The sequence below is a fragment of the Knufia obscura genome, assembly GCF_036327395.1.
Source record: "Knufia obscura strain CCFEE 5817 isolate CBS 148926 chromosome Unknown scaffold_1, whole genome shotgun sequence".
Lineage (NCBI taxonomy): Eukaryota > Fungi > Ascomycota > Eurotiomycetes > Chaetothyriales > Trichomeriaceae > Knufia > Knufia obscura.
Window position 1 is genome coordinate 664,114 of NW_027042687.1, and position 21,474 is coordinate 685,587.

The following is a 21,474-nucleotide window of genomic DNA, read 5'->3' on the forward strand; positions in this document are numbered from 1 at the left end:
AGATGTTATGCTCAAGGCCATGCAAAGCAATATCTCATTCTGCACTCGACCATGTTACAAACTACCATGTAGCCACGGCATAGCAAAAAAAGCAAAAAAGAGATGTCTGGGCTACAGACTTGTGGCCACAAACCCGCGCATGCTTGGACACCCGGCCCCAGGGTAGGTGACCTTCGCATGCCGCACCGCCCTTCTCCCCCAGCCCACGAGGAGGCTGTTGTACATCTACTACCACCGCACTCTGGACACAAGCCAGCGCACTGCCGAAGTCAGTGTTAATGGTAGTGACGCAGGAAGTCCTCGTGGGGTGTGGGGGACTTGAAAGACGGATTGGCCACATCAAGTGCAGTTGCATGCGCGTTGTGAGGTAAAATTGTGTGCAATACAATAATAAATGTTTAAAGATTGAGTTGTGTGGTGGCGGCTTGTGCCTGAGCTTAGGGCTGATGAGCCTATGAGGAGGGCGGATGGAATGGGGGAAGATCTACGGTACCGGGGCTACTGGGGTCTGTGCGCTGAGCAGCGCGGAATGATCGAGCATGTGCTCTGCATTACCCGCCGACTGAGGATGGCAGACCCTCTAAGAATGAGCAGCTGGGCAGGAGCAGATTCAGTGTCGAGCGAATGATCCAGCAAGAGCAGAAGTTAGAAGTCGGTCTATGTGAAACGCATCTCGAGCCTGCAGAAATGCCATATGTTCTAGGGAGCTGCTGCATGATCGAACCACTGAGCAAAGAGCTAGCGGCGCAGACCGGCAACCGACGCACGCCAGAAGTGGCAGAGCTTTCAGCCAAAAAGAATCACCTTCCATCTCCCAGAATTGAACCCAAGACATTTCCCAAATCATCTTCTACAGGTCTGCAAAAATGCAAAAACTCATCAGCGGCCCTGAAAACACACGCTTTCAGAGACGAAGTGAGGAAACCAGAGGTTGTGCTTTGTTTTTGAGGAGCCTTCGTTCTCACCCACCACCCCTCCGACATTGGAGGGCGCCCTCCAATGCCTCAGGTGAGACTGGTTTATTACGGGAACAATTTGTGTGTTGATAATATATGAGGGCACTGGAGTTCACCGGCCCGCGCGGTGGTGCCTAAGGAAGTCACTCCCTTGGGCTTGTGACGTGCCTGCGGCTTCCCTTCATACGCTCATTGCACGGATGCGGGCTTCAATTGGATGTTTCAGCGTTCTGTGCAGAAGTCTCTATGCGGTATTCTTTTTCGAGTGCACATCTTGAACATTGCTCTTTAATGGCTACCAGTTTCTTGCAGCATAGTTCTTCCCTGCTGCCCTTCCGGCACCCAGCTTCCAGACTATCAAAGACGAACCGCTACACCTGGAAGCTCCGCACCTACAGCCACGAAACATCGCACCGCTTGCGCACACTTCCGACTGTCTCATTATATCGAACGCTCGACGTTAGTTCGGCACAACGATAGGGTAGAAGGCAGGACCAGGAGAAGGCAAAGTCATCTACATTTGGTCTCCGGTTGTCAGCAAGCATGCAGACGTTGACACAAGATGAGGACAAGCGAATTAGGTCGAGCAAATACAAAGTCCTGGAGCTGAGAAGATAAATCATGTATTGCTACAGTGAGCTTTCGCCAAAGGCGACAAAGCACTTAACCAACAACGACCAACCACGGATCGAGGACGCTCACTGACTAGCTTCAAACAGATCCGTCACATTTCCAGTTGTCCTTACCGCCTCTTCTTATCGCCTTCTTCCGCCGTCCCTCCAAATACAGCTCCGTCTCTTTCCCAGACATAAGTCAATGCACAAGCCATATGACCCACCAAACTCGGCCGAACCAATAAGTCACCAAGGATATCGCCTAGGCCAGATTGCCTCCTCGTCCTTGCATCCGAGTACTTTACGGTCAAACCCCAAACCCAATAAGCGACTCCAGAGATTAGCAGGTCGAATTGCAGAAACCAAAATGCTCCCTCGGCTAAACCGGACACCTTGGTCGATGCCATGAACGGGTTAGGCGGCACGAAAATATGTAGCGGCGCCAGCTGCTCCCGCGCATGTGCCGAAAACAGACCAGGGAACAAGACAGTGGCAGCTGAGAACGAGCCCGCCGCGATGTGGCAATGCGTTGAGAGGTACAGGGCGAACTTGTAGACCCTTCTCAACGACTTGATCTGCCGCTTGGGCGAGGTGCTAGTGGACGTCGATGCGAAAACCGTGTTCTGCAGGATAGACTGGATAAGCTGCGTCCAGAGCGGGAAGAGCTGCCAGATTAGGACTGCGTAGATCTTCTGTTGATGGGTGAGATAGGCCGGCGAGGGAAGAGACATGGCTATTGTTGGGGCTATGAAGCCGAGGCTGATGCTGTATGGAAGTGCTCGCAGGGCGGATTCTGGGATCTCAAGGTCACTGGGACTGGGGCTGGTAATAGTGCCGGAAGTGTAGAGGTGCAGAAGGAGGTAGGCTGGACTGGTCAATGCCATGCCGCAGCTTTGGATGAGAAGGCCGTAGACTGTTGTACTGTCTGCCGTCAGTATTTGAAAGGAGACTGGTAACAAGAACTCGTACAATGATATCGCCCGCCATGAATTGCCCTTTCTCAAACCTTCGAGCATCGTCAAAGTCCACGCTGCCACCGCTTGTCCGGCGAACAAGATGCTGATTAGGGAGCTGTCTGGGTGCTCGCCATCGACGACGGGCCAGAAGAAAGTGAGCAGGATCGAAAGCATGTCATCGAGAGGCCTGATGCCGGTGAATACATTGTGGTAAGAGACACCGTTGGGAAGCAGCTTCTGCTCTGTCAGCCGCGTTATGGTTTCGTAGAAGCCATTTGTTGTAAAGAATCCATGGAGACACCATCCGCCGAGCAATGTAAGTGCCAGTAAGCTTGCCTTACTCAAAGAGAGCAACATCTTGGTATCTTGATATGTCTGTCTCGGTTCTGGTTTCGTTGATTGTGGTGCTCCTCAAAGTGGTGCAGGTGCGACGTCTCAATGTGATTATGATGCGCTACATTGAGCAAGTTGGCCGCCTGATTCCATTTGAGGGTTGCTAAACGAGTCCTCGGCGAGGAGACTCATACTCGCGAATATTGAGGCACCAAGGCATCAAGTTCTTCGATCCTCTATCGATAACGGCTATCAGCGACGATGGGAGAACGCCGCTGAACGGCACGCGAGCCGAATTTGGCGGACAATGGTTGCATCCAAAGCTTTTGACCTTCCAGATTTGTTGAAATTACTTTCCTGGTGTTTCAGTTCGTTGTTATCGGATTTCGTATGTCACGCTCTATTCCCAAAGATCATCATCAGCATTGCTACTTGGTGGAGGGGAGCACAAATATGGTTATTAACGTTGAGATTGCCTGGAAGACAACATCATTATCTACCTTACCGCCTCTCCACAAATCATGAGCCGGCCTAGTACCGACCGCCGACGGTTGTCGACAGAGACGCAACACGATGACATTCGCGATGCAGACTTGGTGTCATTGGTTCGAACCCGATCACAAGATCCCAGCGCTGTGGAGAGTGTTGCTGTGCAGGAGCCGGATTCGAAATCTGTTTCCGAGGCAGGCGGTGACTCAACTACAACGTGGCCTCAGTCGACGAGATATCTGGTCCTGCTATGTGCGTTCATTACCAGCTTGAGCTTTGGAGTGACACAGGTGCCGCTGTTGTATGTGTTCCGCTTGATGACATGTGATGCCTACTACGAAGATCACCCGTCGCAGGTGCACCCTCGTGCGCTGGGCGCCGAACCGATTTTGTCGTATGCGTTAGCACGATCCAATGGTTCTGGAACAGCGGAATCTCAGGCTCGCGACCGTTGCTCCATCCACCCCATCGAATCCTCGACAGCGCTTTCAATCTCCCTTCTCGGTGCCAGCACAACTGTTTTCGGTATCATGAACCTCTTTTTGACCGGCAGTCTGATCAAGCGTATTGGCGTGAAGCCCACGCTCCTCATTCAGGTGTTCTTTCCGGCTCTTCGGCTTGTGGTGCAGAACATTGGAATCGAGGTTTGGGGAAAGATCGGGATTATCATTGTCCAGTGCTCTCAGGTTGTAAGCATAATTGGCGGTCCAAGTGGGTATCTGCTCTGTCTCAACACATTCATGACTGAAGTCGTAGAGTACGAAGGCAGGACAGCTGCATTGGGAAGACTTACCGGAAGCCAGATGTTTGGGTCAGCCCTTGGCTTCTTGCTGGGTGGATTAGTGGCCGAGATATTTGGGATCAAAGCTCCATTCCGGTTGACCCTGATTGTGTTTCTCGCCAGTTGTGTTTATGTCGCCACCTCCTTACCTCATATCCCGCCTGCAGAGGCAAAGGCTGAAGGGACAGGCCTGAAAAGCAAAGAAACACGGACTATCGCCAACAAGTTCCTTGGTCCTTTGTCTGTGTTTGCTCCAAGGAAATTCATTGGGCGTGATGGTATCATACGGACTGAGTATGGCGCTTTCTTGCTCGCCTGGGGCGTTTTCCTGGGCATTTTGGCAACCGGATACCTGCCAACGCTGCTCCAGCTGTACTCGACCGATGTATTTGCTTTCGGCACGAAGGAAAACGGCTGGCTGATATTCTTGTACTCGATGCTCAGGGGTGTGTTTTTAACATTCGCCTTTCCTCTATTGATAGCCATCGGCAGGCGATGGTCTGCAAAACGAGAAGAACAAGCACGGGAGACAGAAGTGCTAAAGGCGGACTCGGAGCGACAGCCATTGTTGGGAACCACTAACGGAACAACTGTCACCGCTCAAGACGAACCTAAAAAGGAGCAAACCTTCCGGTTTGATCTCACATACACAAGGTTCTCGTTGATCGCCGACGGGCTTCTAACACTTCTTTGCTCGTTTGTGCGACAAGGCTGGCAAATGTACCTAGTGGCTGTCATTCTGCCTTTCGCAGCAGGAACTGGGTCAGCAGCCAAGGGAACGATCCTCCAAATGGTTGGCAGCTCAGCCAGCAGTGGTGAAAGGACAGATGCTTTGGCCGGTGTCAGTCTTGTAGAGAATATGGCTAGACTCAGCACAAGTGAGTGATCCCTTCAGTTCAGACTGCTCACACCCATGCCCGCCGTAGAACCCACTGACCAACAACTCAGCTTTCGTGTTTGGTGTCATCTTCGCAGCCTTTGCAAGCATTGGGAGGACAGAACTGGTATTCACCTGCAACGCGGTAAGTAGCCATGTTGAAAGCGACAAGAATCACAAAAGCTAAATTTTGCCATAGGCTGTTGCATTGGTTGGATTCGGCGTATTGCTCTTCGCACGATTTCCGTTGGAAGGCAGTCGACGCCTGGATCATGATTAAAGCTTGGAATCTGCCAACAATGATTGACTTCTTTGAAGCATTGATTGGCTTCCTGATGCGACAATGCCAGCCGCTTCATGGTTGTTTCGGCCAGGTTTGGTGGGTGCCTGGTCCCTGTCGATGCCTTGACACCGGGGCCGGACTGCATTCTTCGCAGAATAGTCTTGGAGGTATCGCGGTTGCGGCAGAAGTCGCCTGGTGCGCTTCATATGGGGAGGATAGGGGGGAAGCCAGTTGACAGTCGAAAGCGTCCAGTACCACTACTGTTGGAATAAGACATGCCTCACTTCCATAGAACAAGTTTGCAGGATCTGGGTTGGAAAGTGCTTGAAAAAAGGCACGCGTGGAACACCTCAGTTCTCACAAGTACGTAGGCGCGTCGTTAGCGCGTTTTGGCTTAAGAGCGCGGTTGGGAGGCTTGCCTCGCCGTTGGCCAGGGTCCAGATTTGTCTGCCTCCATCTTCACTAGCAGTACGTAGTACCACAGGCCGGCTAGCTTTGTCACCAGCATAACCTCTCAGTCAGGTCATGTCGACACTGCCTATGTTTGGCTGTCCGGAATTCACACTCCGACCGATTCATACCGATATCCATTCCATTACCTGTGTCTTCGTAGTTGGCACGTCAAACCTCTGATTGCTGCAGTTGATAGAATGCATTTGATATCCGACAGGGACTAGAGTTGCATTGAATGACTGTTGTTATGTTCGACTACCATGTGCATCGGACATCCGGCACGCACGGTTGGCTTCAATCTGGCACGGAAACTACAGCTTGCGACGCTGCAGGAGCATGAGGTGGCTGGACGAGCTTAACGCCGTTCCAAACTGACGAGATTTGGTGGCAGGGCCTTATTCCAACATCTCCCTCTGTAGTTCCACTTGAGCAACGCGCTTCGTATGAGACTCATCTATCTTGTCCGATAGACCATTTGAGTCCTTGTCGAAGTATAACGACCACTCCCCGTTCTCATCCTCAACAGCCATGTACCCGTCCCAACCATCCATCGTGATCTTCGAGTTTCCGTCGGCCATCAGCGTCAGGCCCATCGGTCCAGTTAGGTGACCCTTCTCTGCCTCTGCTCGAGTGCCATAAGTGACTCTGTATGTATCAGCGTCGACATAAATCCAGTTGAGCATATTCATGTCATCGATGGTCGAAACCAGGCCGTCATACTCCTTGTTGGGAAATGGCAGGAAATACGCGGTGACTTTATGATGAGGTGGATTCTCCTCATTCTGCTGGCTCAGCTTCACCACGCCGTCTTTGAGAATTAGACGCCTGTCTTTGACCGCATTCTTGATATCGCTGCTCATGCGAGAGGAAGGCAAGACTATGACATGACATTTGTTGGTTTTTGAAGCGTTGATTGATGCTTGACCATTGCCCTCCTTGGTATCGTTAGCAGCATTCTGCAGTTGTATCGTAGACGTTGCAAGTAAGGGCACGGTCGCTGCTAGAGTGACGATTCCGAAGACCATTGTCCTTTTGTTGAGTTTTGATGAGGGTTGCTCAGTGATTGGGCCAGGCCTTGATTAATGCGGTCGAGGAGTGAAGGTTCTGCGGTTGAGCAAGACAATCAACTGTGCAAATGACGTTCAGTGTTATTGAGCCGATTTTAGGGCTAGTCGTGCTACTGTTGGCATTCCACGTACAACGCTGATAGACTGAGCCGTTCGAAGAACGTCATACGAGTCGAAGCAAATTTCTGAGCTTCTGCTTGTAGAGATAGAGCGTTGCTGTGATGAGATCCTGCAGCACTCGAGCCCACCCTGGTGCGCCTCTGCTGCTCCCTTATGCACGTTGCTCTTGTGGGGCGTCGCTTATCCGGTGCGGAGCCTCACTGCTTCCAACCTACGTCAGCCCCATGACAGGGTTCATCTACGATTTCAACTTCTTGGGATATGGTTGAGAGAGCTGTCCTGAATGATCCCATGTCCAAGGTTCCTAGTCATAAGTAGCTCTACTTTCAGAACTTCAGGAACACTTCCTTTCCTTGCCGCGACGCTTGAAACCACGTCTGCTGTCATTAGGTACGCCAGAGCTCGAGCTAAGGTCATTCTATAGTGAGAGCCCTAACAGTTTCAGGAGATTTCTACCAAACTTCTTACTCGAACCGTTTCTCACAAAGTTCGGTACGACTATCGCAATGTCTAAGTACGAGACCCTCAACAAATAATCGTGGCAGAACTGACAGCTTTGGTCCAGTAACGCTCCAAGCACCCCAAATTCCAGTGCTCCTACAAAGCCTGAGGAGAAAAAGTCCGGTCACGAGAAGTCTGGTCAGGAGAAATCCGGTTCGGACCTCACGAAGACTACCCAAGATGCTGGTAAAATCGTCCCCGACAGTGCGGGCTTGCTAGATAAGCCAGCCCTAGGAATCAGCAAAGAGGCTGCCGAAGCCACTGCCGGCAGTCTCAAGGTTCACGTCAAGATCGCGCTTGAAATCGACATTCGGGTCACTGCAAGAATAAAGGGCGACATCGCAATAGGTACGTTCTCCAGCATTGAGCTAGCGAGGAGCTCGTAATAACCATTCACTTGCAGGCATCCTGTAGACAGCAATGAATCATATTATTGCCGAAGACGAATTGATTCTCGAGGCTGAGAGCAGTCTTGCTGAGGGGTCAGTAGAGGGACAAGCGCTAATGCAAAGCTTTATGTCAACCTCAAACGCTAAGAGGTATATCCATCAGTTGTACATAGACCAAATGACATACAAGTGTATCACGGCTTGGTACCGCTTGGCCGGACACGAAGTACGTGGTTTCTTGCAATGTGCATAACCTAAGTGAGGCTCATGCTGTCAAAGATCAACAGCTTGCAAGCATGAGGTCCATACCAATCAAACCAGATTTGGAAACAGGTGATCTGCTCAAGGTTGCTCAGATTGAGTTCCGAACCCTTCCCCTCAGTGCTATCGTTCGTCACACTAAGATCTTGCATCATTCTCGACAAGCCATGCCTGTCTTTCTTAGCGTTTCTGCTTCGTTCAAGCATGTGCAGCCTGTGAGGCAAGTTGTCTTTATATGATACTGTAAGCATATAGGGCACAGACCGCGGACGAGTCTGACGAGCATTTGGTAGGGTAAAGTGGCTCATTAGCGACCCTCATCGATATCTCATGATGAAACCGGTTGATGCTAGAGCAAAGAAACAAATCAGAGTGCCCAGACGAGGTCCGAACAAGATCAGTTGTGGTTGACTAGCGTCTAGGGGTCCTTTTGCCGGTAGTTACATATGGCGTGCCCGGCCAATTTGATGAGGAACGCTTTTGGCACGCCCAGAGCTGTAGCCTGCCAATTCGGTTCTTTGGTGCCCACCAACGATCCGCAAGTCTGCTTGAATGCGTCGTATGAGTGGAAATGGCTAAGGAAGGCTCGGCTTCCGGCATATATCTCCGCACCCAGGCGATCCAATTCCGCAGAAGATCTCAGATAGTGAGGACTCGGATATCCGAATCAGGACTTGCGCTGCCGTATTGCCCTTGCCCATCAACTTTCCGCCAACGACTTCCCTTTTTCCGTACAGCTGCATTACTATCGAACACTTCGCGGATCACTATGTGCTACATATGTAACGGCATCATGTTGCTGCCGATGCAGCTTATCACGGAGCGTAAGGTTTGCTGACATTCGAAAATCACGATGAATTCGTGAGAAACTCCACCGTTGACATAAAGTCATGCAGAACGCTTTTTAGACTTACCGCCCGCAGCTCTGGGATCCACACTTCTGATCGACTCGGACGTTTCCATGGTCCTGTTCGTGCATCGCTACGCTCTAGCGTCGATTCCATCTTCCGTAACTTTGGTATCCGGCATGCCGACGACCTCCAGCACGCCCTGGCGTATTTTCAGCACAATCGGCTTCCGCGTGTAAGATGATCAACGCTATGGTCAAGCCCAGTCACATCATCTTGATGAAGCTGGTCTTTTGCGCTGCGTTAACCGTGTAGCGGTCACTGTGATTGAGAATCGACAGGATGCCAATTTAGACAGATCCTCCACGACTCTCAGCAATCGTTCAACTCGAAGCCAGCCACTAGAATCGCCATCTGGTCCTCCATAAGCACAACAAGTCAGCCTCCAGATGCATTGGTATGGAGGATCCGTGGGATACGTTCGCACATTCGTGAGGACAAGCTTCTCTCCACCATCGGCCCGTTGTCTGCATATGAGCCATTGTACATGTATTCTGTGTACTTGAGTTGGACTAAGGCCGTCACACAGCTCCATTGCGGTGCTCTCTTGGAACAGCAGTTGGCGGAACCTATGTTTGCCCTCCGCCAACACGAGCTATATGCACTTCATCGCTGTGCCGATCATGGAGCTGCCCAGCACCGACATAAATCCGTACATGATGGACTTGATGATCGCGATGATACACCAGCTAGGTTCGAGATGGCCGTCGACGCATCGGTCGAGCCGCAGCACAAGCTTCACCCCAGGGGGCACTTGTCTCCAACTTGATGTCAACGTACAGCAGGCTCTTCAGCTTCACGCAGAGCCATGATGATGACGGCCCACAGGAGCTTCCGATCCGCATATGAGCTTTCAACAATTTATTTTGTGAGAGCTCTTCCTGGAATTTGAAGTTTGTTTTGTCTACAGCGTTGACCGTCTTGAACTGACAGGACAACAGGAATTTTGTATAGCACACATAACTTCTTACGAATTCATCCTACCATTTGTACAACAGCAATCGAGAAAGCCATCTCAGACCACAGAATATCAACATGGCTGTTACTGTCAACACAAGAAGCATGACGATGCAGAAGGGAAGCGTCTTGCGAGAGAGCATTGAGAAAGTCTCTTCATCCTGCAGACGAGACCTTGATTCATCGTCGCAAAAAGTTGTGCTCAGCACAACAGACGTCGGCATCGTGCTAGACTACGTCGCTGCTGAACGCCTGCGGTGCATGCCCCACCCCGGCAGTCGCTACGACAAAGTGCTCAGGTGGGCAGAGATATATGTCCTACACGTCGCAGCTTTTGTACAAAATGCTTCGGAAGCTGTTCCGAGCTCATATGAAGCTACCCAGCAAATATGGGGCAGCGTGCTTCTTCTACTACAAGTGAGATAGTGCAAGCTCAAGCAAGAACCGTGCTGACTTCGACCTAGCTTGGCGAGCGACATCTCGAACTACTCGAGAAACTAATTGGTGTTTACTACAGCCTCGGTCGTGCCTTGGACATATTTGCGGCCCATTCAGAATACATTGTAGAAGGTAGTGAGGCGCAAACCTCCTGCGCTCGCGCTTTCGCCGCGCTTCTTCAGGTCAATACAGAATCCGCACTTTATTATCACAAAATGGCATCCAACACCATTGTCAAGATCAAAAGCGGGGAATTTGAACGCCGCTTTGGCCGCCTTATTGAGCACTTCTACGATGCCCGTGCCAAGGCCTCAGATACCATGTGGACCATCAGCATCGAGTCAGTAAAGGCTGAAGGGCGGCCCTACGACACGGCTGTTGTGCGACGTTTTCTTGCTCCGCAAGACACTGTCGTACAGGCATTAATGTCAGGTCGCATCTCCTCCCGCCATCGACGGGCCGAGTTCACATGTGAGTGGGCAACGAAGCGTGTAAACGACTTTGCGCGAGGTAAGAACAGCCTATTAATACTTAGTGGCAAGGAGTATTCTGGCAAAAGTGTGCTGGCTGGCTGGATCGCTGAGCGCATCTCTAATACGCGCGGCCGCCTTGGCCATGATGTCCTTTTCCACGATATCGACCCAGCAATCAAAGAGCAGACACATCCATTGTCAATTGTCAAGGGTCTTGCTTTGCAGGCTCTTGATCGGTTGGTTGGCGATGAGGAGTATTTCCGAGCTCTCTGCTCCGTCATCCGGGCGGACACCGAGGGCAAGCGACCTCAGGAACTCGCGGAGTTGCTGTGGGTTGCCCTCGACAAGGCTATCGCAAAAATGGATAAGGCTATGCTGATAATAGATGGCTGCGAGCTTTTAGGTGATGATGAGCAGTATTCTCTTCTCAACCGTCTTTCAGGGCTCAGTGCCAAGCACAGCAATCTCAAAACCATTGCCGTGTCTCGTCCATTGATGAAAGCTCCTCCTAGGGAGTCCAAGGTCTGGACCATCGAGAAGGAAGATACCTCGAGAGATATTGAGTCATTCGCTCACGAAAGACTGTCTGAGTATTCGTCGCTTCGGGCACTCCCAAACAGCCAGATCCATGAGTTTGCCGCGCGCATTGCTACTTCAAGCAACGGATCTTTCGCGTGGGCGGATGTTGCCATCGAGGTCGTCGCTCAAGAGAAGACGTTGACAAACATCTCGAAGACCCTGGATAGCTTGCCAAAGAACCTCAAAGACCTGATCAATCGCCTGGTTTCGACCATCGATCTTGGTGACAAAGATACTCGAGCAATCCTTGCTTGGATGCTTGCTGCTCAGCGCCCCCTGTTTGTCGATGAAGTCAAGAACTTGCTTCAGATCGATTGTTCGGCGCTGCAGATTACAGAGCGCTTCAACAACCCCGAGGAGGATATCCAAAGAGCTTGCGGTGCTCTGATTAATATTACAGATGGGATCTTGAGGTTCCGAACTCTTGCAATCCGCCATCACTTGGTTGAGCTGGCCGCTGGCGTCAAGGACTTCTCCAACTCGTCAAAGAATGCCTTCCCATTCCACATCGCTGAGGCATCTTACGATCTGTGCCTCCGGTCGCTCGCCTATATCAAACTCGTCCTCGACCGAACATACCCCATCGCCGTTGAATTCCTTACGCAGGAACAGCTTATCGAAGTCTTCAATGAGCACAGCTTCCTGGAATATGCTTCGAGATACTGGGCGAATCACTTTAGGGCGTCCCCCATGCATCAATATCCCAAGGACCACAAGCTTACCGGAACGTTCAAAGCTGTTCTTCCCGATCTTGTCAGCTTGGCTAGGATTGAGGGAACATGCCTCAGAGCACAATATGACCTTCACGAGTCATGTGACTTGTTACTGCTCTGCGTGAAGCTGAGACGTATGGTTTTCGGCGATGAGAGTCAATCCGTGCTCCAGACCACCATCAACCTCGCGATGACACGCCAGCGTCTTCTGAATCAGCAATCGAACATCTACTACCATGAAGCATTCAAGTTGGCACGTAAGCTGCTGTCTGCGGATAACGAGACCACCTTGACTTGCGCTCAGCGCTACATCGACTCAGTCAGAACCATGACTAAGGCGACCGAGACTGAGGAGACCCTGACGTACATCATCGAGGTACAACGCAAGGAGTACGGTGTGTCGCACGAAAGAACCATTTCTTACATGCGGAAACTGGCAGAATATTATCTAGCTATCAAGGAGACCACTAAAGCATCCTCTTTGTACATTGAACTCTACGAGATTCTCACCTCCAAGTATGGTCATCACCATGCCGAAACTGAAGCGGTCTACCAGAAATTAACCACTACTGCTACGAAGGATCAGCTCACACAGATCAACAAGAAGCAGCAGACTTCGGCTGAAAAGACGCTCGAGGTTTCTGACACCCGCCGTGTGGACTCGACCAAGGACGTGTTCAAGCAATACGAGCAGGACAAGAACGTCGAGAAAGCCGAGGAAGTCATGGTCAACTACTGGCGTGAAATCAGTGAGAAGAGCAGAACTTCCCGAGATGTCAAGGTTCAGGAGCAGCAAGTTGATGTCACGATGGAGTACGTCCAGTTCTTGCAGCGACAGAACAGGAAGGAAGAGGCGACAACCATCCTCAATGGACTCTACCTCGAGCTTGAGAAGAGCACTAGCTACAGCGATACCAAGATCTCGTGGATCCAGCGAATCGGCAATGAACTCAAGTCCATGGGTTCCACCTCGGCTGCTCGTGGTGTCTTTAGCTATCTCTGGAGCTACTATCGGAGCACAGGCCAGCAGACCACGAAGGAGGCTCAAACAGTGGCCAAGTCTCTCTCCGAGTCTGCTTCCTCAACTGCCATGACCACCAGCTCTACAGACGAGCAAGTTGAGGTCTTGCGCGAAATCTTGGAGACGAGCACTCTCACTTCCCAAACTGTCGACCAGACTACCGTCAACACTACACAACAGCTCATCTCAGCTTACAGCCAACAAGAACGCCATGAAGAGATCATTGAAGTAACTCGAGACGTGCTTCAGCGTGCATGGCCGAGTGTCCTCACTGGCCAGAAGGATACACGTCTTACCCAGAGCTACTCATCCGAAATGGTCTCGATAGCCAAACAATTGGCTACCAGTTATATGAGACTCAGCTATGTCGAAGAGGCGTCTACTGTCCTGTATGGTATCTTTGCTGCATACCGCGAGCAGGCCAAGCAACATACTGAGACTTTTGTCACGTTCTCGAACGAGCTCATTCGACACTACCAGACCGTATATCGCCATAGCGATGCTCTCAACATCTACCAGTCTCTTTACGAGACTTTGGTGTCTGTTTATGGCGCAACTCACCAGCAGACCATCAACGTCGCCTATGAGAAGGCCGACTATGAGCTGAAGCAGAATCGTCGCAAGCAGGCCTTGGCATCCTACGAGAAGATCTATACCTCGCTCAAGGACAGCAAGTCCGGTACCTGTTCTAAGGAGGCTATTCATGCCGCGCAGTCCATGTGCAGTATCTACGAGAAAGAGCAGAACTGGCAAGCAGCCCAATCTGTCTACCATGTCCTGTGGCAGACCTTCCTCCAGAAGGGACAAGACTACAACCTGGGCGTTGAATTCGTCGACAAAGTCTTTGATCGATACTTGTATATCCTAGAGAACAAGACTAGTGTCGACTTCAACACCCGACGGCAGTTGGCCGTGGATTACCGCCAGACGTGCATCAAGTACTATGGTCAAGAGAACGAGCGAACCATCAGTGCAACGCTCAAATTGGCCCAATTGAACGAGAAGGATGAGAAGTACAAAGCCGACGCTATCTCAATGTATGAAGCAATCTTGAGCTCAAACAAGAGTACAGCAGCATCGATGTTCTCCGTTGCCGCGACCGCCAGGAGAAGACTTGCTCATCTTTACTCGCAAATGTCTGTCACCCACGAGCGAGCCCAGAACCTCTACACTGACGAGTTCGAGGTTGTTCGCAACAAGAGCGGTGTCTCGCACTCTGACGCCCTGTTCTGGCTAGGTCTTCTCATCACCTGTCTCAAGAAACGAAACACTCAGCAGGACAATAAAGCAGCCTCTGAGCGCCTTCAGGCCGTTTCCACTGAGATCTTGCTGCAGGAGACTGACACCTCGAAACTGTACGAGGCAAGCAAGACAATTGCGAAGATCTACAAGCAGCAAAACATCACCGAGCCGAATGCGAACGAGTTCCTAACACAGCTGCGGAATCACGCCATTTTGGGTGAGAGTACCATTGCTTCTCTGAAGGGCAAGACCCTGCACAGACGCTCTTTCACCTTTATCGTCGGCTTCGAGGAGGGCATCAACGGTGGCCAATTCTCCGTCATCATGTCCGAGCTCATGACAGAGTCCATCCTCGTCACCACTTACAACAAGCAGAGAAAGTCCAACGCTTCATTCGACGTCATTCTCAGCACCGGCAACCGCCTTCGTGTTTTCCTCAAGAACAAGGGTCGTGAAGACTACACTACAATCGAGCGACAACTCTTCGACATCTTCGTAGAGAACGTCGTCGGCAAAAACAGTCAAATCGACAACTCCGCATCCCGACAATTCTTCGACATTGTCCTCGCAGAGCTTGACAAGGACGCCCACGACCTGAACGTCCTCCGCATTACCCTCGATGCCGTAACTCGAGCCCTCAACGAGAACCAATTCAACCGCGGCTATTCTCTCGCCTTCATCGCAGACAAATACATGCACCACTTCGACGGATTCCGCAGCCAAAGCAAGATCGAACTTGCCTTCCAGATCTGCCTGCGCCTCAGTGGCCGCGGAACCCGCAAGGCCGGCGACGCCAACATCGAGCAGAAGATGGCCCAGCTGTCCGGTGCTCTCCTCCACGAAGTCCTGCAAGCTGCAAAGGCTATCCGTCTGAGTCTCATCTCCCTGCCACTTTCCGATTTGAACCTCCTGGTCGGCATTCTCGGCCAAACCAAGAACTACACCGATCTCGAGGTAAGTACTCATCCAGCGCAGGCACTTGATCCACCACAGTCCAGCTGCCTGCGCCCTCCCCTACGCCTGTCCTGCAATACATACTAACCATTCCACAGTGGATCCTCACAGACCTCTGGTCCGCCCGCCACACCCAATCCTCCTGGCCCGCCACCACCGTCGTCGCAATAGGCCGCCGCCTCGTCGAATGCCGCTTCAGCATGGGCGAGCGCTCCTCCGCCCTGCACCTCCTCGAAGATATCTGCTATAACCTGCGAAGAGTATGGGGACCCCTAGACAAGACTACACTCGAGATGGAGCAGCTGCGCAGCGCCATGTATACAAGCTTGAACCAACACGGGCGCGCAATGGGCGTGCACGAGGATATCCTTGCGCATCTCAGTAGTGATGAGTTAGACATGGATCAGGTTTCGGGTAAAGAGGAGGCAGATATCGCGGTGAGACATGTGCAGCAGTTGAGACTCGCTTTCCTGCGTAATGGTGCGAAGTGGCCGGGTGATAAGGATGGGGGTGTGTATGATGAGTTATACCACATCGTGGCTGAGCAGGTGTCTGATCAGGATGCGTGGAAGAATGCAAAGATTGAGGATGTGAATAAGTGGGGTGGGGCTGTCAAGGGCTTCAAGGATGACGGGAGTGGTGTCTGGCGTGGTGTGCCTGAGGGTCAGTGGGAGTTTATGGCTGATGATGGGAAGGTTAAGCATGTTAATGCTATGAAGAGAAGGAGCGCGAGGTACTCTTCGGGATACTTTGTGAATGGTGTTAATGGGAAGGGGAATGGTGCTGTGACGAGGGATGAGATGATGACTGTGGAGGGTAGGAAGGTTAGTGGTCCTGTGACTAGGGTTGAGGATGTTGTTAATGTGCAGGGGGCGAGACCTGTGCAGGTTAATGGGTCATGAGGGCCGTTGTGGGTTGCTGCTGATGTTAAGGTTGAGAGATGCATCACGGTGACCAGGAGGTGAAAGATTGAGATGATGATATGATTTATGCTATGGATTGGGTACATACAGGGAAGGATACAAGGGTTAAGTGCTGGCTGCTTTGACGTTTATGATGAGCACTGATGCTTTCGTAATTAATAATGATATGTTATCTACATTACATCTCCTTGTATCCTATCAGCAAGACGATCATTGGCCCCATGCAGTCATGACCCAGAGCAATTCTAGAGGGCATCGTGATCAAGAAGCTTCACCTTACTGTGGGTTGTTAGCATCTCCCTGCTCCTCATGAACCCCGAGCTATCCTTCTGGCCATGGGTATTCTTGCGCTGCGGCTGCCTGGAACGCGAACTGAGTTGAGCCGTTGAATGATCCAGGACTTAGGTAGACAGATTCGAGCAGCTATCTATCGTAGAACCTGCATCAGCAGTGTAAGCAGCACACCGAGTGAGCCGTAGGAATGTATGGGCAACACTTCAAGAACACATCGGACATATGTCAGAAACCACCTCAATTGCGAATACCAGAATACTATCCACTGCAGGCAGCAAGGACTTTCAACTTATCTAAACCACCAAGACGCACCAACCATTCAAGCTTGCACAAAGGCTGTATTCCAAGTCTCTAACTCGGAACAGCCCTCGTAACAGCACCCACACACTTCTTCCCCTTCCCCGGCTCATACCCATAAACATCCTTCCTCATACACCTTGCATCCACAGTTCCACTCCCAGGAGGTGTGGGTAACTGCGTCGGACTCTGCGTTCTTGGGACCGTGTCGGCTCTGCACCTTCTGGCGCTTGCTGAGCTTGCGCTGACGGGGGAGGATGTTTCGTCGTGGTGGCTGGTCTTTGAGGATGGGCGGTTGGTGGTGGTGGTGTTGTAGACGCGATCGATGGCGCCGGTGTCTGTGTTTGTGTTGAGCTGCAATTGTTGAAGCTTTGACTGGAGCTGTGCGGCGGGAACATTCTCTTTGTTGTCTTCGATGATTTGTGCGGGTTTTGCCCTTTCATGGATCGTGGTGATCGCAGAGGCTGAAGCTTGTTGAATCTGACAAGGCGAGGTCCATGGAGCGTGTGGTATCGCGGCGGGCAACCGAACCTCTTTTGCGCCAAGTCTTTCTTTGAGATCATCGAAGAGGACTTCCATGGGTACAATATAGGCCAGGTTCATCGAATCCGACCAGGCAAGTATATGGCCACATAGCTCTTTCCGTTCTTCGTTGTAGACCCAAGCGCCGCTGTCACCTGGTATACCCATCCCGCCTTCCACGGTGAATGATACGCTGAAGGAGGTCCGTCCTGGCAGCTTCAACAGGCTCATCGCTTGGCTGATACGTCCAGCCTGGCGTCCTGATGTGCGGCCTACACAGGAGACTGGCATTTTCGGCATGGATGTCATGGGCGTGATGGCTGTGAGTGGTGGCTCGGTGAACTTCGCGCCACCCATGGAAGAGTCTTTGCGCTTGCGGAGTTTGCTGCTGCGCGAGGACTGGCGGGATGCTACTGCTGCCTCAGGGTTGACAGTCAGGTTCAGACGTCGCTCGTTGATGCGTATTAGTGCCCAATCGATTTCATGCTTCATGTTTAGCTTTGTCATCCTTTTCAATCCACTGCTTGCATGGACCAGCCCGAAGGAATGGCTTAGCAAGTGCTCCTCGTCACGGTACTCAGGGTCGTCGCTGAAGAAGTTCTCGGGCACATCGTCCCATGCGGGCTGAGTGATGCAGAAATCTTCGTCGTCCCAGCGGTCTGCGCTAACACCGGGCGTATCACCGATTGAGCCAGTCTCTGCTGCTTCTCCATCGGACTCCTCAGAAGAGTGGCCATCTTCGTCGTCTTCTAGGTCAGGTGGCTCATCTTCGTCATCGTCGTCGGCCATGATGAAGAAGTCGTCGCCGTCGTCACCCATCATGACGAAATCAGGCCGGATCGTACTTGCGTCGCTCTCTGCGTCGGACAGACTGTCTTCATCGCTTGTCTCGGCCATCTCGTCATCGTCGTATAGGTTCAGCTCGTCCATTGCATCTGTCATGTGAAGATCTTGCTCCGAAGCCATGAAGCGGCTATCACCCTCCATATCTGGCATGCGCTGCGATGAACGCGGTGCTGTCGACCGCGTTGGTGCCTCTGGGTCTGCTTGCTCGTTTATTGCCTCGGCATCATCTGGATCATCGAGCATATGGTGCACTGTCATGCCGTATGGTGTGCCATCAACGATTATGGTCCCACCGAACGAGACAGGCGGCAGATGCGTCTCGTTTGTCCAGGCACCAATGCTTGCACCACATCCCGGCCACGGTTGATAGAGCTGTTCTCTGGGCTTCTCATCGTTGTTATGTGGCATGCCGACATCACCGCCAGACCTGCGAGCGTTCGTGCTCGACTTGGTGCTCTTCCTTGCAATCTGCCCACTTCTTCTCACGTCACCACCACACACAACCAGTCCCCATCCACTCTTCGGCTTGAACCTCTGGCAGAGAAAGTCTCGAACCTTCGCAGTATCACGACACTGGACGCATATCGTGGTTTTGGCTTTTTCTGGTGTGCTGCCAATCATCATCAAGTTGACGCTGCACGATTCCATTGAGTCCTTGAGAGCGTTCTTCAGCATTTTGCTGAATCGTGGCATCAACATGTTCTCCCACGTCTCGAGGTGATCCTGCGGTATGTCGAGATTTGGCCACTTCTTCAGAGCATCTGCTGACTTCTGCTTGCTCTTGCTCTGTGCACTCGGCTTCTTGGCTTGTGATGGTCGTGCCTGCGGTACTGGCACAGGTAGCGTTGGCGCAGGAGCTGCTGACTTTGACGACTCTGGGTGTTCGAGCCGTTGTGATCCGATTAGAGACTCGTATACCTCAATATCAAGCTCGGATGGCGGTCCAGCTTCATCCACAGCACAACACCTACAGAGGTCTTCGACGATATCAAGAAGATACTCGGCGGCATCTATCGGCGAAGTCTTGTCCTGTAACTCATCTGGAGCTTCGAAACATCGTTTGACTAGATTCATGTACCTCGTGCCACATTTCGATGCCAACTTTGGTACATAATACTTCTGCAGGCGATCATGAAAGAGTGCACGATCGTACTTTGGCTTCCAGAAAGAAGGTAGTGGCCGCCATAAGCCGATCTCCAGCAGTATCAAGCCAATACTAAAGACATCATATGCCGGGACGACACCATAGCCGACCTCATCGGCGCCGGTGTGGTGGTATACTGTGTCCCGCAGTGGCTGAACAGTGTTCGGCTCGCCAACGAGCTTCTGCACAGGCTGAAGAATGTACGGACACCTCAGCGTCTTGCCCAGCTTGGGATTGTCGTTCTCCCGTAGAAATATGATGTTCGAGCTCTTGATGTGTCCGTGACAGTGACCATGCGCCAGGTAGCTTGTGGCGTTGAGAGCGATGTTGTACCCAAGTCGGAACTTGTTTTCAAGAGGAGGAAAGGACGTTTCGTGTTCAAGAGTAGCATTGATACTCGTCGTCAACGTCTGGCACGCCTGTAGTGCGGTCGGGTCCTGTGGCGCAGGTAGAGCGTAGACGAGACCAAATCGCGAACTTGCGTGAGCGAGGGTGAAGCCTAGCAATTTGAGGTGCCCATCCCAGGTAAGCAGTCCTTTGCCAGACACAAGCTGTGAGATCTCGTGAGCCTGCTGCAATGGATCGTCGCCTGGCACAGTGACTGGATAGCTTCTAGCCCGAGCAAGGTCGACGAGAACATGCGTCTGCATTGCAGGATAGAAGTAAACCGACTTTGCTTGGATAGCCTGAGTGTTCTCCTTGGCTTCTTCGTAAGATGGTGGTTCTGCCGCAGCGTTCGGGTCGTGCATGGGCTCGAGCCGGGTGAAGTCGATGTATAGTGAATGATTTAGGAGATGATGCGCGACTTGTGCCTGCTCCTTCGTGTTCAAAGCGTCATCCACACCGACGTGCCGTGGCAAGCTTGCGGGCAATGGCGGTAATGCGTGGCTACTGGCAGCTTCCTCCTTAGCCAGCTTGCCCGTAGTGACAACATCTTCTTGACTTGAATCAAGCGCATAGAGAAGGTCGATGCTCTCCTTGAGCTTGCCCAGAAGCTCTCTGCCAGTCGTCAATTCATAGTCCTTCCATTCCTTTGGCTTCTCAGCCCTTGGACTAGCACCACCCATGCCTATCTTCTCTCTAGCCATGCCACTCTTGAAGGCAGCCCAAGCGCCACCTCCTCCGCCTGGCGGTCCTCGATTCTCTTTCCATCTGTCCGGATGCTGAAGCTGACCACTTTGCGCCAGAGTAGACCGGATGTTCTCCATGATAGCGGCCACGACCTCGCCCAGCCCTGCTTCATCAATCTTCTCGTCGATCTCCACATCAGCGCCCGCTTCCTTCCCCTTTGCATTTCCTCCGCCACCACCGCTGCTCGCCTGCTTGTCTGCCCAGTGGATGCCCCATGCTAATAGCCGGTCTTGTTGTTCCTGAAATTCCTTTCTCAGCGCGAGCACTTCCGGATCATTGTCGTAGTCTGTGTTAGCTGGTCTTGTTCTGCTGCCGATTGTGTTTTCGTAGGAGACCTTTGCGTCATTGTAAAGCTGCGTCAAGTCTCGTCGTCTGAGGTGAGCAGCGCGGCCTACCGCTCTTCGCTGTTGTGGCCACATGCCATGCGACATCGTTGCCGCTTATTCGCCAAGACACGGCGCCGGATGCTGCTTTATGACCCTGATACCCTTCCTACAAGCACATTTGATCTCTGTTGATGTTGCGGCACTCCAGATTCATGTTTTGTAGATGCTGTTGTCGTCGATATGCATTATGCAGGTCACATAGGAGTGATTGGGCAAATAGCGCGTTCTTAGAACTGGCGCCTGTGGATTTGAGGTGTGAGAAACGGTGCTGCCTGCCCGCGTCGGAATCCAACCAATTTCCGCCACTCACAGGCATCTCGGTTTCTTACAGGCTTGTTTTAGGTAACCACGAATGGCACGGATCCGATGCAACACGCTTAAGATCCACGAATCAAACAGTGAAGCAGATGAGGAAACGGACGAAATTTGGTAGCAAATAGTATGGATTGCAGTGGTGCTACCTTTGCGACAATTTGTCACAAATTATGCTTCTCTATCGCATATCATTGATGATCGAGCTCATTGCTCATCTCGGCTTTCCATCTCAAGCAAAAAAAAATACAGTT

General features: G+C 51.8%; 6 protein-coding genes across 6 annotated transcripts; 3 read left to right on the forward strand and 3 right to left on the reverse strand.

The window, feature by feature from the left end:
* Positions 1–1,698: 1,698 nt before the first annotated feature.
* On the reverse strand, positions 1,699–2,883 carry PMZ80_000247 (uncharacterized protein; the record flags this gene model as incomplete). The annotated part of the gene is made up of 1 exon (XM_064868700.1): positions 1,699–2,883. One exon carries the CDS (start codon positions 2,881–2,883, stop codon positions 1,699–1,701), a length of 1,185 nt encoding a protein of 394 aa, XP_064734197.1.
* Positions 2,884–3,380: 497 nt separating this feature from the next.
* PMZ80_000248 (uncharacterized protein) lies at positions 3,381–5,286 on the forward strand (the record flags this gene model as incomplete). Its single annotated transcript, XM_064868701.1, has 3 exons — positions 3,381–5,007; positions 5,078–5,151; positions 5,206–5,286. 3 exons carry the CDS (start codon positions 3,381–3,383, stop codon positions 5,284–5,286), a joined length of 1,782 nt encoding a protein of 593 aa, XP_064734198.1.
* Positions 5,287–6,137: 851 nt separating this feature from the next.
* Positions 6,138–6,767, reverse strand: PMZ80_000249 (uncharacterized protein; the record flags this gene model as incomplete). Its single annotated transcript, XM_064868702.1, has 1 exon — positions 6,138–6,767. The coding sequence occupies one exon, from the start codon at positions 6,765–6,767 to the stop codon at positions 6,138–6,140; it is 630 nt and encodes a 209-aa protein (XP_064734199.1).
* A 668-nt stretch (positions 6,768–7,435) lies between these two features.
* Positions 7,436–7,816, forward strand: PMZ80_000250 (uncharacterized protein; the record flags this gene model as incomplete). Its single annotated transcript, XM_064868703.1, has 2 exons — positions 7,436–7,443; positions 7,495–7,816. The coding sequence occupies 2 exons, from the start codon at positions 7,436–7,438 to the stop codon at positions 7,814–7,816; spliced, it is 330 nt and encodes a 109-aa protein (XP_064734200.1).
* A 2,207-nt stretch (positions 7,817–10,023) lies between these two features.
* Positions 10,024–16,267, forward strand: PMZ80_000251 (uncharacterized protein; the record flags this gene model as incomplete). Its single annotated transcript, XM_064868704.1, has 3 exons — positions 10,024–10,362; positions 10,410–15,365; positions 15,464–16,267. 3 exons carry the CDS (start codon positions 10,024–10,026, stop codon positions 16,265–16,267), a joined length of 6,099 nt encoding a protein of 2,032 aa, XP_064734201.1.
* A 666-nt stretch (positions 16,268–16,933) lies between these two features.
* On the reverse strand, positions 16,934–20,953 carry PMZ80_000252 (uncharacterized protein; the record flags this gene model as incomplete). Its single annotated transcript, XM_064868705.1, has 1 exon — positions 16,934–20,953. One exon carries the CDS (start codon positions 20,951–20,953, stop codon positions 16,934–16,936), a length of 4,020 nt encoding a protein of 1,339 aa, XP_064734202.1.
* Between the last annotated feature and the right edge of the window lie 521 nt (positions 20,954–21,474).